Source organism: Zea mays, chromosome 4, assembly GCF_902167145.1.
Source record: "Zea mays cultivar B73 chromosome 4, Zm-B73-REFERENCE-NAM-5.0, whole genome shotgun sequence".
Lineage (NCBI taxonomy): Eukaryota > Viridiplantae > Streptophyta > Magnoliopsida > Poales > Poaceae > Zea > Zea mays.
In genome coordinates, this window is record NC_050099.1 from 169,743,272 (window position 1) to 169,759,657 (window position 16,386).

At 42.8% G+C, this 16,386-nt stretch overlaps 1 protein-coding gene and 2 non-coding genes across 3 annotated transcripts; 2 read left to right on the forward strand and 1 right to left on the reverse strand.

Moving 5' to 3' along the window:
- Positions 1-8,624: 8,624 nt before the first annotated feature.
- LOC111591395 (small nucleolar RNA R160) lies at positions 8,625-8,703 on the forward strand. The gene has a single exon (XR_004858030.1). It is a non-coding gene; the product is annotated as a small nucleolar RNA R160 (small nucleolar RNA).
- Positions 8,704-8,769: 66 nt separating this feature from the next.
- LOC111591397 (small nucleolar RNA R160) lies at positions 8,770-8,846 on the forward strand. Its single transcript, XR_004858032.1, has one exon. It is a non-coding gene; the product is annotated as a small nucleolar RNA R160 (small nucleolar RNA).
- A 5,703-nt stretch (positions 8,847-14,549) lies between these two features.
- Positions 14,550-14,885, reverse strand: LOC103654028 (protein FAM32A-like). Its single transcript, XM_008680852.1, has one exon. It carries the CDS (start codon positions 14,883-14,885, stop codon positions 14,550-14,552), a length of 336 nt encoding a protein of 111 aa, XP_008679074.1.
- Positions 14,886-16,386: the final 1,501 nt, after the last annotated feature.

The window sequence follows — 16,386 nt, forward strand, 5'->3', positions numbered from 1 at the left end:
GAACGAAGGCCTTAAGCCGAAGGTCCGAAAAAACACCTTCCCTTTGCTAGAATAACAACATTCACTGACAAGCGGGGTCTTTCAATTTTTAACGCACTGGGCGTATAAATAAGAGCATACCGCGAGCTCATTTGGTACGCTCTCTTGCCATCTGCTCTCGCTTACTCAATTTTTAGCTCTTGCGCACCAAGATTCGCTTAGCTTTTTAAGTTTTTAAGCTTCGGCGTTGAAAACAGTTTTTTAGTGTTTCCGAAGATGTCTGAAGATAAGAAGGCTGCTCCCGAGATGAAGCTGAGTCTTTCTGAAGAGAAGAACCTGGGGTTTCTTATAGCAATGTCGAAGACCAATACAGAAAAAATCACCAAAGAGATTTTAGAAGGTTTGTCTGAAGATACTGATGACAGTGACAGTTATGATGTGGATAGTGGTGGTGAAGATTCCGAAGATCGCCCCTAGCGACCAAGCCATTCGGTTTTTGGCAAATCAGGTATCAAAGAAAATCATCTTGCCAACATGAGGGGAAGATACTTCCGGGACTTATCCATTGTGAGGGTCGACGAAGGAGAGAAAACTTGCCCGACCCCCGAGGAAAATGAAGTCGTGGTCTTCCGAAGCTTTTTGAAAGCTGGACTACGATTTCCCCTGAGCAGCTTTGTCGTAGAGGTGCTGAAAATGTTTGAAGTCTATCTTCATCAACTTACCCCCGAAGCAATCATAAGGCTGAATATCTTCGTGTGGGCCGTGAGAAGCCAAGGTCTGGAACCTGATGCGAAAAGTTTCTGCAACATACACGAATTATCATACGAGACAAAACCCTACGGTAAGGAACAGTATCACAATAATTTTGGCTGCTACAGTTTCGTTTCTCGGTCTGGGTCAAGCTGTCCCGTGCCAACCTTTCAGAAGAGATGGCCCGGCGACTGGATGTCAGAATGGTTTTATGTGAAGAATGACCTGAAAACACGGGAAGATATTAAAGGTATAGTTATGCGCCATATTTGGCAAAGCTTCGGCCTGCGGAGGCCGAAGGTTGAAATGAATGAAGCTGCCGAAGAATGCCAGAGAGCCTTCGGAGTTATTTGTTCTTCTATTGGAACGAGGGATTTGGTCCAAGAACATATTGCCTTCAGAGTATGGCCGCTCGCGGAAAAATGGGAAACGCCGCAAGAGACCATAAAGGAGGCTGACGAAGGTGGACTTATCAGGCTGAAGTATACTTTCAAGTTCGGAGATAAATTCGTTGAGCCAGATGACGACTGGCTAAAAAGCATTGAAAATTTAAGTGATGAACTACTTGGGGCTTACTCGAAGGCCGAAGATACTGCATTGTCAGCAGCCTTCGGAGGCCGGAAAAAGAAAAGACTGAACCGAGTGTTTGACGCAATCGGGTTTGTCTACCCTGACTATCGTTATCCCATTCGAGGGCAGAAAAGAAAAGGCACGACCTCTGCGAAAGAAGAAGCTGCAGCTGCTCCTAGTGCGCCAGCACCGAAAAGAAAAAGGATAAAGGTCCTCACACATCGGCCACGCTATATTGAACCAGCCTCGGTGCCTGAGTTCACCGGAGATACCTCTTCGGCCACCGAGGCTGAACAGCTAACCTTGCTGCCAAAAATCGCAGAAATGGGCGAAGCGCCAACAAGAACAGAATTGGAAGAACCAAAGATTTTGTTATCAGAAACCAAAGAGATGGCCGAAGCACCATCGACAGAAAAAATGGAAGAAGCAAAAGGATCAGCTGAGGGATAAAAAATATCAGAAGTTTTAAGTCCTTCAGCAAATGTTGAGACAACAAAAATCCAAAAGGGGCCAACGGTGACTCCAAAAAGAAAAAGAATGGTCAACGTGCTAGATGTTCTGGAAACAATTAAATCCTCAAGCACAACTCCGAAGAAGACTGTTGAAACTTCCGAAGCGAAAACTGAGATTTTTGATACTAAGGCTCCAGAGCAAGAAACTGAAGCTGAAGCTGGGCCCTCAGAGCCCACGAAGGTAAAATCCTTGGAAACCGAGGAAGAAAAAATGACGGAGCCAATTCTTGTTGAAGAAATCAGTGCTGTTGCCCCCGAAGCATCCCCCAAAGTCCTTGATTATATTGTTCGACATGCTTCGGGGAAAAAATTATCAGAAAAAGAAAAGCAAGAGGCCCAGCTTTACGCCCAAAAACTGAAGTATCCAAAGGGGGCGTTAATATTCAACGGCAGTGGAGAAGAAGACTTTTTGTATTGTCTCCCTGACAACAAGGAGATTTCTGTCTGTCGGGAGATGAGCAAGAGCTTCGGATTCCCAACACTAGAAGACGGGCTCTCGGTGCTGTCGAAAAACGAACTGGCCGACAGCCTGGCATACAATAGCTTAAAGGTGCAAAAAATGAGATCTTTGTATTTTTTCTTGAGACCAAAATTTTTCGTTTACTTAAATTTATTGACGCACACACATTTTTCTTTGCAGGGTCTTATACTTAGCAATGCCCTCAGGGCCCAAAAAGATGCCGAAGACGAAGGATGCGCTATAGCCCTGAGCAACCTTCGTTCCGAAGTAATTAAACTGAGGAACGAAGGTCTCGAAAAAGATAAAATATTACATTCATTGATAAATAGAATAAAAGAGGACGAAGCTACTTTTAAAGGTCAAGCTGAGGCTCAGAAGCGTGAAATTGAAGATCTTCGAAAACAACTGGCTAGAGCTAAAGAGGAACGCATACTTGAAGAAACGAAGCGAGAACTTAGCGACCAATGGGCAAATCATTTAGAAGGAACTGTTGAAGAGCTTCGTTTGTCCAAGAAAAGATGCTATGATAAATCTATGGAGTGTGTTAAGAAGATGAAAGCTAGCTTCGCCAGCGTCGGCGCATTCTCGAGCGAAGAAAACTTTATAAGAGGCAACCCCGAAGGTCCCATCGAATGGATTAATCACGAAGCTGAGGCCTTCAAGGAAATTTTAAATAGCCGCGGAGACATATGTGCTTTCTCGGGTGCCAGGGGGATTGCCACCATTTTAGAGAAAAAGGGCTGCGAGCATGTAAAGATTTTAGCGCAATCCGAAGCTACGTTGCCCTTCGAAGATGCAAAAGATCCTTCAGCCGAAGCTAGCATGGTTGGTGGAAAATTTTTCACCGATGTCTAGGATAATGGTGGTCGAGAAATGGCCCGAGAAATTATTCAAAAAAGCGAAAAGGGTATTCACGATGCTAGAAAAGTAGCAGAGGCTGCTGAGAAAAGCGCAGAGCCCGAAGGGCAAATAGGTATTAACTAATGGTTTTTATTGTGTTGTAATTTTTGGTTTTAAACTTCGTTCGCAATTTGTAATAGCAATGTAGTTGTATCCTATTCTCCTTCAGATCCTACTAAAGCGTCTCCGGGCCCTCACCCGAAAGGAGACGACGAAATTAAAAAGATGGCTGAAGCTATCATGGATGAAGTTGTTAATCGGCTCCTGAACGAAGCTGCGGAAGTTGTACTTAGAGAAGATTAAGTGCTATTGTAAAAACTTCTGAAATGTAATATGTGTAACATCTTGTAACCCTGAATGTAATACACTTGCTTTTATGGTTCAATTCTTTACGATGCATGAAATTTTACATACGTACCGTTTTTGAGTCTTTGACGAAAAAAACACCTTCCCTTCTTTTCATGCTTCGTGAAGAAGAGTTTTCATTTATCACAAACAATATCCGTAGTGTTCTGAAGAATATCCAAGCTTCGTGAAGATATTTTCCGAAGCTGCACTTCCGGAGATCAATAGTGTATCTCCTTGTGACTTATGCGAAAAGGGTATTCACTTTCCGATGATTTTCCCCTTTTTCAAAACATTCTTCTGAAGATCGATATTGTGTCCCCTTCTTGTGTCATATGCAGCATGATGTATGATGCTTATGCCATGCGAAATGATGTGATGATGTTATGCTATGTGAGATGGTATTTATTTCGAAGATACACGCACATCCCTGTAATAAAACACATAATCTTTTTATATCAGCGTTGACTTTTCGCTGTAAGCCTCCCTTAGGAGCTTCTTCGCCTTTTACTTCAGCGGAATCAGCGTTTATTTTTCGCTGTAAGCCTCCCTTAGGAGCTTCTTCGCCTTTTACTTTCAGCGGTATTCGCGTTGACTTTTCGCGCTTCGCCTTTTACTTAGGCGGTATCAGCGTTTATTTTTCGCTGTAAGCTCTACATTCCCTTTGGAACGACTTTGGAGCAGAAAACTTACACTGCGCTCCCTTTGGAACGGCTTTTTGTAGCTTCAGCAAACTTACTCTGCGTTCCCTAGAACGACTTTTTGTTGCTTCGAAGAATTCATACCGTGTCTTTTTAAAATAATTTTTTGATAATTCGAAGGTCCTCCTTGCTATTGCAAATCTTCAAGCTCCGACAACTTAAACCTGTGGAGAAGATATATTTTCCTTATGGCAGACAACAAAACTATTACTTGAAATTTAAAAAGTGTCCTTTATTATACAGAAAATAAAACTGAAATGAAGAAAACTGCTATCAAAATAGGATATTTGTCAATAGATGTGCTTCGACTCCGGCACAGTGCTATTGACTGTGCGAGCTTCAGATTGTTCTCTGAAGTCCCTTTGGTGTGGAGCATATTGGCTCCCTTCTGGCTGTTGGCCTTGTTGCAGCGGTGGTGGAGGCGGAGGCTGTTGCCAGGAAGCTTGAGGTTGACTTGCCGAAGCAACAGAAACTGCAGGGTGGTTGCCTACATATTCTGGGATGTAAGGCGAATGATATGAAGCAGTGTGCATGATCTGCTTCGGCTGAGCCTGTTGTGCTGCAGCTTCGGCTATTTCCTTTTGCTTCTAGATGGTAACATGGCACATCCTGGTGGTATGGCCCTTGTTCTCACCACAGAACAAGCAAAAAATTCTTCTTGGTTGATCTCCAAATCTTCCGTCGAAGCCCCTGGCGCCTCTGCCTCTTGGAGCTGGCGGTCGGAAGGAGCTTTGCTGTTGCCCCGAAGCCTGTGAGGAGCACTGTGGCCTTTGCTGCTGGCTCCCCCTATCATCATTTTGAGTAGAGTTGTGAATTGACCTAACGTGCCTCGAATAGAATCTTCCTCCGAAGCCCCTGGTCATTTCAGAAAACCTGAAAGCCTCCTCCCTTCTTTGACGAAAATCATTATCGGCCCGAATATACTCGTCCATCTTCTGGAGCAGCTTCTCCAAAGTTTGAGGAGGCTTCCTAGCGAAGTACTGAGCTGAAGGTCCTGGCCGAAGCCCCTTGATCATGGCCTCAATGACAATTTCGTTGGGCACTGTTGGTGCCTGTGCCCTCAAACGCAAGAACCTCCGGACATACGCCTGAAGGTATTCTTCGTGATCCTGGGTGCACTGGAATAGAGCTTGAGCAGTGACCGGCTTCGTCTGAAACCCTTGGAAGCTGGTTAACAACAAGTCCTTCAGCTTTTGCCATGAAGTGATCGTTCCTGGTCGAAGGGAGGAATACCAGGTTTGAGCAACACTCCTGACAGCCATGACAAAAGATTTTGCCATGACTGCAGTATTGCCACCATACGAAGATACTGTTGCTTCGTAGCTCATCAAAAACTGCTTCGGGTCTGAATGGCCGTCGAATATGGGAAGCTGAGGCGGCTTGTAGGACGGAGGCCAAGGTGTAGCCTGCAGCTCAGCGGACAGAGGAGAAGTATCATCAAAAGCAAAATTTCCATGATGGAAATTGTCATACCAGTCATCTTCGTTGAGGAAACCCTCCTGATGAAGGTCTTGGTGCTGAGGCCTTCGGTTTTGCTCATCCTGAGTAAGATGACGAACTTCTTCAGAGGCTTCGTCTATCTGCCTTTGCAGTTCAGCTAGCCTGGCCATCTTTTCCTTCTTCCTCTGCACCTGTTGATGAAGCATCTCCATGTCTATGATTTCTTGGTCTATCTCATCCTCTGGCGATGTCGGGCTGACAACCTTCCTTTTCTGGCTTCGGGCCTCCCGAAGGGAGACAATCTCCTGATTGGGGTCCAGCGGTTGCAGAGCTGCAGCCCCAGTTGTTGAAGCTTTCTTCGGCGCCATAGCGAAGGTTTATGATCGCCGAAGGTGTTCAAAAACTCAAAGAGTGGAAATGAGTTCACCGGAGGTGGGCGCCAATGTTGGGGACTTGTTCTCAAATGCTATGAGTTAAGAACAAGGCAACACAGAAGATGTTAAACGATAAAGTCCTTCGTCCTTCGAAGCATTATTTCCCTTAGGATATAATGACTTTCGGACGAAGGTTATGAAGGACATACCTTCATAAATCCAACATATAATAATGAAGAAAGAATCATATGAGACACAAAAGGTAGCGTAAACTATTATGCATTATTATCAACTCATTTCTGTATTATTATTATATAAAAGTAGAAATAATATCAAATTACAAATGTACCTTCGGCTTGAAAGAAAGGCGAAAGTACAAGCGTGACGCAAAAGCAAAATGCCAAGTCCGCGTGAACAGTACGGGGTACTGTTCACCTATTTATAGGCACGGGACACAACTCATATAAAATTACATCCATGCCCTTTACATTTGGTAGTAATTCTATAGTAATCCACCGAGGTCTGAATAGCCTTTTCATCTTTAAGCCGGTTTCCTTTTCTGCTACCACGCCGAAGCTTTCCTGCTCACATCTTCGGTGCTGTATCAACCTTCGTATTATTTGGGCTTCTCCTACTGTGATATCGACTCGAGTCCGAAGATACCTGTTCACACATTATACTCCAGAAACACTGTTAAATCTTGTTTTTGAGGACCTTCGGAAGCTGAAGGCCCCCAACATATAGCAATAGCAAGACTACCCAAAAAGTTCAGTGTTGATCAAGGCCATAGTGGTTAAGCCTAGGGTGACCTATTGGGTCCCATCAAAATTAAGCCTAATCATGCCATAGTGATTATTGAGAACATTATTGGGTAAATAAAAGTGGTCAAGGGCACAACTTGCCTTCAACGAGCTCCTCCTCAGAATTATCCACCTGTTGAACACCAGGGTCCTCAATGGCTTGCTCGTCTACTCGCAACAATACGAACAAACATGGTACATGAGAAATTAACATCACACCAAACATGAGATCATACTGCATAATAATATTCTACGCATCGTAACGAGATCGTAGGAACAAGAATCACTGAATTGGGTGTTACGATTGTCGAGTTATGATTTTATGAAGTTATTAAGTGGGTGATACAGATTAAGGCAAATGAATAATTTTAGTCTATGTTTCATGGATAAACAGAGTTACCGGTTGATAAGCAATATTAATACAAAATTATTGCAACTAGAATGGATTAAAAAGGAATTGAAATATATTACTTATGAATTTAGCAAGTTATTGAAATTATTTTTTATACAAAAATTCATTTTCTACATTATTGCCATCAGCTTATCTGTTTCTGGGTTGCACACATAATTACCAGAAAGCTCCGGGTTAAATTTGTAAATCTAAGGGTTTAAACTCAGATACTCCCTAACCTGGATGGACGGCGGGTTAGTTATCATATTTTCCGGGGTCCCTTATGTAAAAAGTACACGGTGAAGTACACACGATCCACCCGGATCCGACCGATCCACCCTCAACGGACCAGATCACACCGCGAACCGGTACGAACACGCGAGAGCAGGATTCCGATCCAACAATCCACAAGCTTGCCTTACTCTCGTCCGCACACCTGCTGATCACCGGCCGAGATGAATCACGGCTTGGGTCTCATATATACAGGCGTGGACTGCCACCTAGTGCCAGGCACGCGTAACAACCCAAGCGGCAGCGGCGGCTTCGCCCGGTGGTTTCGGCATCAGCTGCGACCAGAGGTGGATGGTGGCCCGACCCGTGGGACCCATGTGGCGGTGAGCAAACGAGATAGAGCCCGCCCAGGTGACACTGGCACATGGGCCCGGTTGGTCGGCTCAGGTGGGTAGTGTGGGCTGGTGGTTTGAGCACTAAGTGGGCCAAGAACGAGAATTCAGCCCATGAGCGTGGTGTTTCTCTTCATTCCCGTTTTCTTTTTCCAAATTGAAAACTTCAATTCAAATTTAAATTCATGTCTTGAATTTCCAAAATTCCAATCTTAATTGTACTTTCATTTTATCCATAATCTTATTATTCATTATCATTATTATTGTCATTATTATTATTACTAAATGCACAAACAATTAAATTCCAATATGATGCACTATTTTTTTTATTTAACATAATTGATGCAAAAATGAGAAAATTAGCATAAGTAGTCAAATAAACCTTTTATATTTTCTCAATTCCTGTACATTCTATTCCTCCCAATATTTGGGTATTACACTTTCCTGCTAGTACTTTTTGAAAATCAAGAACAACAGTCTTTGGCTTGATTTGCGTAGACATGAGTACACGCTTTTGTTGCATCGATGACTTATGTTTTGGTTAAGTGGCACCATTAGCCCCCTGCTCTATGAGGTTGGACGCAGGGAAAATGCATGCGAGAAAAAGTTATCTATGGGTGCAAGAGTAATGGACCAGGCTGGGGCTCTATACCTCTGTGGAAGCAGTGATTGTCCTCAGTCATATTTTCTGCCCACATCATGATCTTGCTTCTTTTTTCTTCGATTTATTACTCGCTCAGTATCTATCGAGTATAATCGTGTTCTAAAATATTTTTAGAAGCGAAATGAGGAGACTGAAACATCTGAATGTTTTTATGTGGTGAAAACACGTGTAGTCTTCAAAGTTCTCTGATTTCTTCATGTTCAATCTTTTCTTGGCCCACACCCTTTCATGTGAATTAAATCAACATGTAGCGACTGCAAAGTAAATGAGGAGTCTATACCATCTTTTACTGTGCTGTTGATAATTAACGGATGGTCTTCAAAGTTCTGTGATTGCTTTATTTATGTACCTTGTACCTATGGTATTCAAATGATGTTTGTCTAGTGCAGCAGTATTCTATTTTCTTTAACTATGGCATTTGAATACTAGTACCACTTATGCTTGAGTTTGAACTGTAGTATTTAGTCGCTGAGAAACAGCATGAAGAGGTCTTGTAATCTGAAGATATCATCTGATGTTGATACATACATTCACTACAGTAAACGAAACAACTTCCGACGGCCAAAGTCGTCGGACATAAGCTGTAAACCGTCGGACGTAGCTTATGTCCGACGGCTTTGGGTTATCTCCGACGGTCTCTAGCCGTCGGACATAAGGCGTCGGAAATAGTGTTATGTCCGACAGCAGCCATCGGACATAACTTATCTCCGACGACCGCAACCACCCGTCGGAGATAGTGACTGTCAATCGTTTTACCGGTCGACTAGTGGGACCCACAACTGTTATGTCCGACGGCCTGGCGTCAGCCGTCGGACATAACGGTATCTTATGTCCGACGGCTTAAATATAAACTGTCGGACATAAGCAGCCCTTATGTCCGACGGATGACGCCAGGCCATCGGACATAACAAATTTTAGAAATTACACAAAATTCAGTTTTTTTAAAATCTGACATTTACAAAAACAAAACAGATTTCATGCAGATATACACATTCACAATTACAAATATACTCACATAAGTATTCACAATCACAAATATACTCACATAAGTATTCACATTCACAAATTTAACATAACGACATATAGTTCCAAATTGTTGCAACAAGTGTTTTACATCAACATATAGGTCCAAAATTAAAACTGACATTATTCGAAGGATAGTCTTTCACATGAATAGTAATAGTTCCAATTTAAACACATTTGATGAACTATCACTCATATCCATCGCCTGGTTGGTCCGAGTTATAACCACTTCCTCCGGCTAGACTCTGCGTGTTGAAAAGGTTGTTCACCAAAGAATGTGATGCGTCGTCTTAGCCAAGCGCACATGTCCATCGCCGTCGTAGTTGTGGAACAACTCAGTCCACGGTTTCCCCTATTTCTTTCGGAAATGGCATGAAACTCAGGGGAAGCCCACCATCTGCACAAGGCCCGATAACCCTCTGATCGGGTGGCCATCCACGGCACCGACACCTACATGAATTTTTTTCAATAAAGCAAATACATGGATTCGTGCGATATGAGATGCAACCACTTGTTTACCTCAAGGTATTGCTCCTCCGTAAGGTAAATTGATGACCACTCGGCCTTGGTATTTGGCATCGGTCGATCATCAGCACTTGCTCTGTACCATGCCTTTATAGACTGAATTCGTGCATAGTACATTGCATCTGCAACGACATCGTTCGCGTTATACTCAAACACGTAACCAGCGTTCGTATCATATGATCCATCGTCCGGCAACTTGTGCTGTTTCTACAAAAAATTAGTGTTATCATAAAAGCAACCATATATGGGATAACTAAATTAGTATAAACAATTCATACCCAGAATGCATCCCAAACTAGTGCCTGTGTGTTGCCAAACATTCTACAGACACCATAGCGATAATGCTCCCAAGTGGTGGCGGGGACAGACTCGCCACTAGGCAAAGTCACAAGACCAGGCTAGTGCAGACGAACAAGATTACCAAGGACCATGTTCACCTGCATGTAGTGTCCTGTGCCTGTGAACGAGTCGTCGATCCAAGTCCTGCAAACAGAAAACAATGTAGAAATGAAAACATAAATTTCAATAACAATTAAGCAAAGATATGTCACTCACTTTCCACTAGGCTTAATCAAAACCTGAGATTCGAGTGAAAGCTCTGGAGGTGGTCCAACAAAATGCAGCTTCCTCGTTCTCCTAACTCGAGAAGTTCTAGACCCAGCTACGGAATCACCACCAGCCCCAGAATCCATGCCTGCAGAATACCCACCAGCATCGTCTCCATCATCATCTCCCACATCATCTTCATCATCATCTCTCGCATGATCATCTACCACTGGTTCCTCGATTTCAGCATCCTATGAAACAAGTAACTTACATCATACAATATTAAGTAACTCAAATAATGTAAATTAACAACTAACTTACATCATGTAGAGGCAAATGTTCTGCCAGCGCTCTGCGTCTGCTCATGGTAGAACATGTGCCCTGAAAAACTGAATCCTCACCACTCGAGCTGCTCCTCGAGCTACTCCTCGTCCCAAGCAAGCTACGGGCAATAGACCTCATTTTCTTTGACATCCTATTTTAACAAAAACAAGTTAGTACACAAATCGACAATAAAATAATGAAACAAATGAAATATATATATATAATATTCAATAAAATCATGATCCATACTCGTCAATTATAATCGTAATCAAAATCAGGGTCTAGTTGCTTTCGTCGATTCAATGGACGCCAAGTAGCTTTCTTCTTTCTCGCCAGGTAACTTGATTACGTTTACTTGATTATTTAAGTAAATCATCCCTATATCTACAGGAAAGAATAAGTAAATTACGTAGTTCAACTAATAAACTACCACTAAGTAAACTAAAACAATGTCACGAGTTCAACTAATAAACTACCACAATAATATATACGAAATAACATATAATATATATGAAATAACATTGTCACGAGTGCCAAATTATATAAAATAACCTTATTTCCGAGGGCATAATAAAAACCCTCGGAAATTAAAAGTTTAAATTATCTAAACACCACTAAGTAAACTAAAACAAATTAAATTTATTACATAGTCAAATTCCGGCCGTCGGACATAACAAGCTAAACAATATTAAACATACAAAAAATTTAATACTGAAAAAAGACAACTAGAAAATAATATATACATTGACAAAATTAAAAATACTCACTTATCGGCTTGATGGCGGGACGGTGGTCGGCATGGGCGGGACGGAGGATGAGTCGGGGCAGCCGGCGTCGGGACAGGTGCCGGGGCGGCGGCGGAGACCGCCGGCGGTGGTGGGCGCCGGGGCGGCGGGCACGGGCGACGACGGCGGCAGGCATGGGCGGTGGCGGCGGCTTAAGCAGGCGACGGCGGCAGCGCGGCATAGAGAGGACCGGATGCGGAAATGAAACATCGCGCGGTGCCTGGCCCGCATTAAAATATCTTATGTCCGACGGCTATCAGTTCGGCCGTCGGACGTAAGCTTATGTCCGACGGCTTCTCTGACAGCCGTCGGACATAAGACGCTATTTCCGAGGGCCAGCAGAGACCGTCGGACATAAGCTTATGTCCGACGGTCTCGAAGATAGCCGTCGGAGGTTAAGTGGCCGTCGGATGTGCGTCGTTTTACTGTAGTGATTCATGGTCTTCAAAGTTCTCTGATTGCTTCCTTTACCTACATCTTCTTATCTAAAATGATTCTGAGTTATGTTCAGTTTCTTTTCTGCCTGAAGCTATAGCTTTTAAATATGTCTTAACTAATAGCAATGAAGTTTTTGTCACGAAGCAAAAGGAGGTCATATATGTTTTGAAGTATGCTAGTATGATGTTGATACATATTGGGGGGAATGTCTCTACCGAAGGTCCTCAAAATTAATTAATACTGACAGTTTTTCATAATTAGTCTCACGAGTAATTAACATATGTTTGTCCAAAAATGAAGACCAACATGTTTGCTGCTGCTTCAGAAGAAATGACAATTATGTCCCCAACAATTCTTATAGATGTATGTATAGGTTTTGAGACTATGATAGTAATTTTACATTGAGTTGTATATTGAGTTGTCCATATAAATAGGTGAACAGTGCTCATGCACAGACCAAACATGATTTCACGGCATGCCACCTAGCTCCACCTACGAAGCTAAGTTTACCTTGCTGGTTGTTGTCTATACTTATGAAGATATAATTGTATTCATTTACAATAAGAAGATAATGCAAAGAGCACAGCTATGAAGATTTCTTTTGTGTATTTATGTGTTCTTTATTTCATTATGATTTCAATCTCAATAACCTTCTCAACAATTTATGTTCAAAGCTGAAGATAAATTGAAGGGGACAAGGTCCCTTGTTTTTAATTGTTGTCTCGCTTTGATGTCTTTCAAGAATCAAAACGAGTGACCAACAATACACCCATCCATGGTCTTAAAAGTTCTATGATTGCTTCCTATACACATTCTAGATCATCTTTATTGAGACCACACTTAAATTGTGGCCATCATTAAAAAAGGCGCCAATCCTATAGGTTCACGATTTTTTTATTAATTATGCTTGAACTGAATTTTAGTGTTTAAGAAGAGATGCCAAGCTACTAGTGATCGACTGCCAAGTGACCTCAAGCAACTGGGAGTGCATGGTCGTAGTGAAATCTTCATCACCACGATACCTTCACCTCTCTTTATTATTCCACTTTTACCTGCTCACTACTTTTCAACTATGATCAACCCAACTCCTTATGATTTGATCAGGAAGAAGAGCCCCTTGCCAGTTTGGTAAAGGAGATCATGGGAGGTAGGAGGATTTTTTTTATCACGAATATGTATCTAGAGGAAGAAGCTCCAATAGAGAACACCGACGTCACTGTTTTTGAAATAGACATTTCTTTTAGAATACCTCTTCGAATAGATATCTTTTAAGGAGTGATCTCATCAAGATTAGAGTAGGCATTAGTAACTGTCATACATGACCACGAACTGGGCATACGCTTTGGCATAAAGAGTGTGAATGGTTGTCATGACAAGGCATCATTTTACTACATCGTTTTACCTTGTGTATGTGTTATGTCTCTAGATTAATAAAAACACACTAGTTCTCATCTAATATTCTATTTATATTTCATGCTTTAACATGTTATTAGTACTGTGTTTCTCTATGCACTTGCTCGAAAGAGAGGCACGAGCCATTCCATAGGAGATAATGCCAGACGACGAAAGGATTTTGTGTCGATTTGTTGCTTGTTCTGCATGAGGACATCAACACTGACATCGCCAAATTATGATGTATTGCTGCTTATCACGCCCAATTAGCGAAGTCGGCTTGACAGTTTAGCCAAGTTAGGCTAGGTGGGCAAGGATTTCTAACTGGTTCTCAAGTCCATGAGCGCTTGTTCCGATTCAGAGAAAATGAAAATAATATATACAAACTCAATAATAGTTCTTTGCATCAAACATCAATCAATTCGATTTGGTTCTGAATGCTTCAGGTGGGCCTCGATTCAGCCAACTTCTTGTTGCATCAGAAGTTGTACTTTCTACTTTTTAAGTACTCTAGCCTAGTGGATAATTTGTATGTGAACGTTTGGATGGGGATTGGATAGGGAAATAAAAATGGGTTGAGACAAAAGGAGGGGGCATGAGATGGATGTAGTCTTTATTTATATATCTCTATCTTCAATTCAATTATCCAAACATGGAATCAAATGATCCCACCCTTATTTCCCACTTCCTAAATTGAAGGCCATGTTGACTTGGAAAAATTTGGGCATAATCTGTTGTTAAGCTCTGCCACTGTATTGAAAGAAAATAAGTTCCCTAGAAATATCAAAAGCGGATAACATTTTGAATAAAATGAATGCAACTAAAAGGGGCAACAAAAAAGGCTTAAACACGTGATTAGAATACATGGAACAAGCTTTTGACAATAAATATTATCTACTGGTGGCAACAAGTCGTTTTACAATATATGTAAAACGATACATAATATGCTAACAGAAAAGTAGATAGACCCACACAACATACAATTGTTTGTGTGTAACACAGCCAGGTTAGCCAGGACCAACTTTGGGGATGTTATAGTGCTCGCTGAGGTTAGCCAGGTACTGGTTGAAGTCCTGCATGCGGTCCTTGTACGACTTGTTTACGACTTTGGCCATCTTCTTCATGTCGATCTTCTGCTTCTGTTCCATGTAGCGGCGCTCTGTTGGCGTGAGATAGTCATAGTCAGAATGTGGGTTCCTTTCGTCTCCATTCTTATCAGATTCAGTTTGAGACGACTTCTCACGCTGGTACTTCTTCTTTTTTATTACACCACCATCCTTCACGTCCAGCGCTTTACCCTTCAGCTTCAGCCGTCCCCCAACGACGTTTTGGTATTCCAACATCTTGATGTAAAAAAGAAATCTAATAAAATTGTAGAGAGACTGCTATAGAATACTGTTGAGCACGAGAGATAGAACCGCGAAATTTGTAAAGAGACTGCCGAACCGAACGGCATTGCGCAAGAAATATATATTACCAAGGCAAACGGGATTGCATCGTTCAGAGTGTCCGTGTCCGAGTCCGAGCTCCTGTTCCACGCGGTGTCCGTGTTCGTGTCCGAGTCCGAGCTCCTGTTCCAAGCGGTTTTTGGCCGTTGAGCAGAGCACTCACCGCTGGGTCGTGGCGCGGCCCATCCTCGCGCGGTGCTGCCGTGCAAGGGCAGGTTCTCTCCTGCTGGCTGCGGTGCTGTGCGCTGACGTCGGCGCAGCCGTGCAGTCATGCTGCGGCGGTCGCCAAACTCGTCGTGCCTACGTCTCGCCCCTCACCCATCTGCTCCCTCCGGCCATGTGGAATCCCTTCCTCTTCCCTCTCCAAAAAATCTGCGACCGGTCTTCTCACAGTGCTCGGTCGTCGTGCCTGAGGCTCATAGCGCCGTCGTCCTGCTGCTGCGAGGGGCTCCTGCTCCCTCTGGAATCCATAGGCGAGCCCCTCCAGTGTATAGGGCTAGCCAACGTATAGTTTCTCTGCTCCGATCTGCTCACCGATTGTTCGCCTGCTCTGCAGCGCCTACCGATCCGCCGTCTTTTTTGTGTGTGTCCTTTGTAGGGCTCTTCTGCTGCGGATGCGGTAGTCTGGAACCTGTGTTGCTTTTTTCGTGTGCAACGTTCGTAGGTGAGCTGCCCGTTCGAGCGTCGTAGTTCTGTGTGTTCCATGTCGTCAATGCTCTGCTCAGTGCTCTGGCCATGCAGGTTTTTCGCTTACGAAAGTTACGAACCATGCTTATGGGCTTTCCTGTCTTTGTTTCTATATGGTTATCATATTTAGCCTTAGTGTCTTGTACGTGGTTTCGTTTAATTCATTGGTTTACCGGCGCTTTCACTCACCTTTGCCCGTGCTCAAAAATGGTCTGGTTTGCATCTGTGAATCAACTGGAAATCTGGATATGCTGCTTTTATTTTTAGTGTTCATTTTGTTTTCCTTTGTATATAAATGTTTCAGGAAGTTGCATCGGCCAGTGTTGAGATGACTGCTACATTATGCCAAGCAAAAATCCTTGTTTTCTTTTGTGTTCTGGATAGTATTCGGAGCACTGTTGGATTTTGCCACAAAATACCTATTTTTTGGGGGTTATGAATGGTTTCTTCTCGTAGATCGATGATTGATTTTGAAAGGAAACAAAGCTTAATTTCTATCTTTTCCTCCATCCTATGTACTGTTACTTTTGCTCGCGCATTACGCGGGTGTTTAATCAATTAATCAACACGTGTGAATTTTTGCGGGCACCATGTGGTTGCACGAATATTTATTCAATATTCAATACATGTGAATTTTTGCGGGGCACCGTGTGTACGTGTAAGCAGCTACTAATCTAGTGGACTGAACTGATCCATTATAGGACATGCT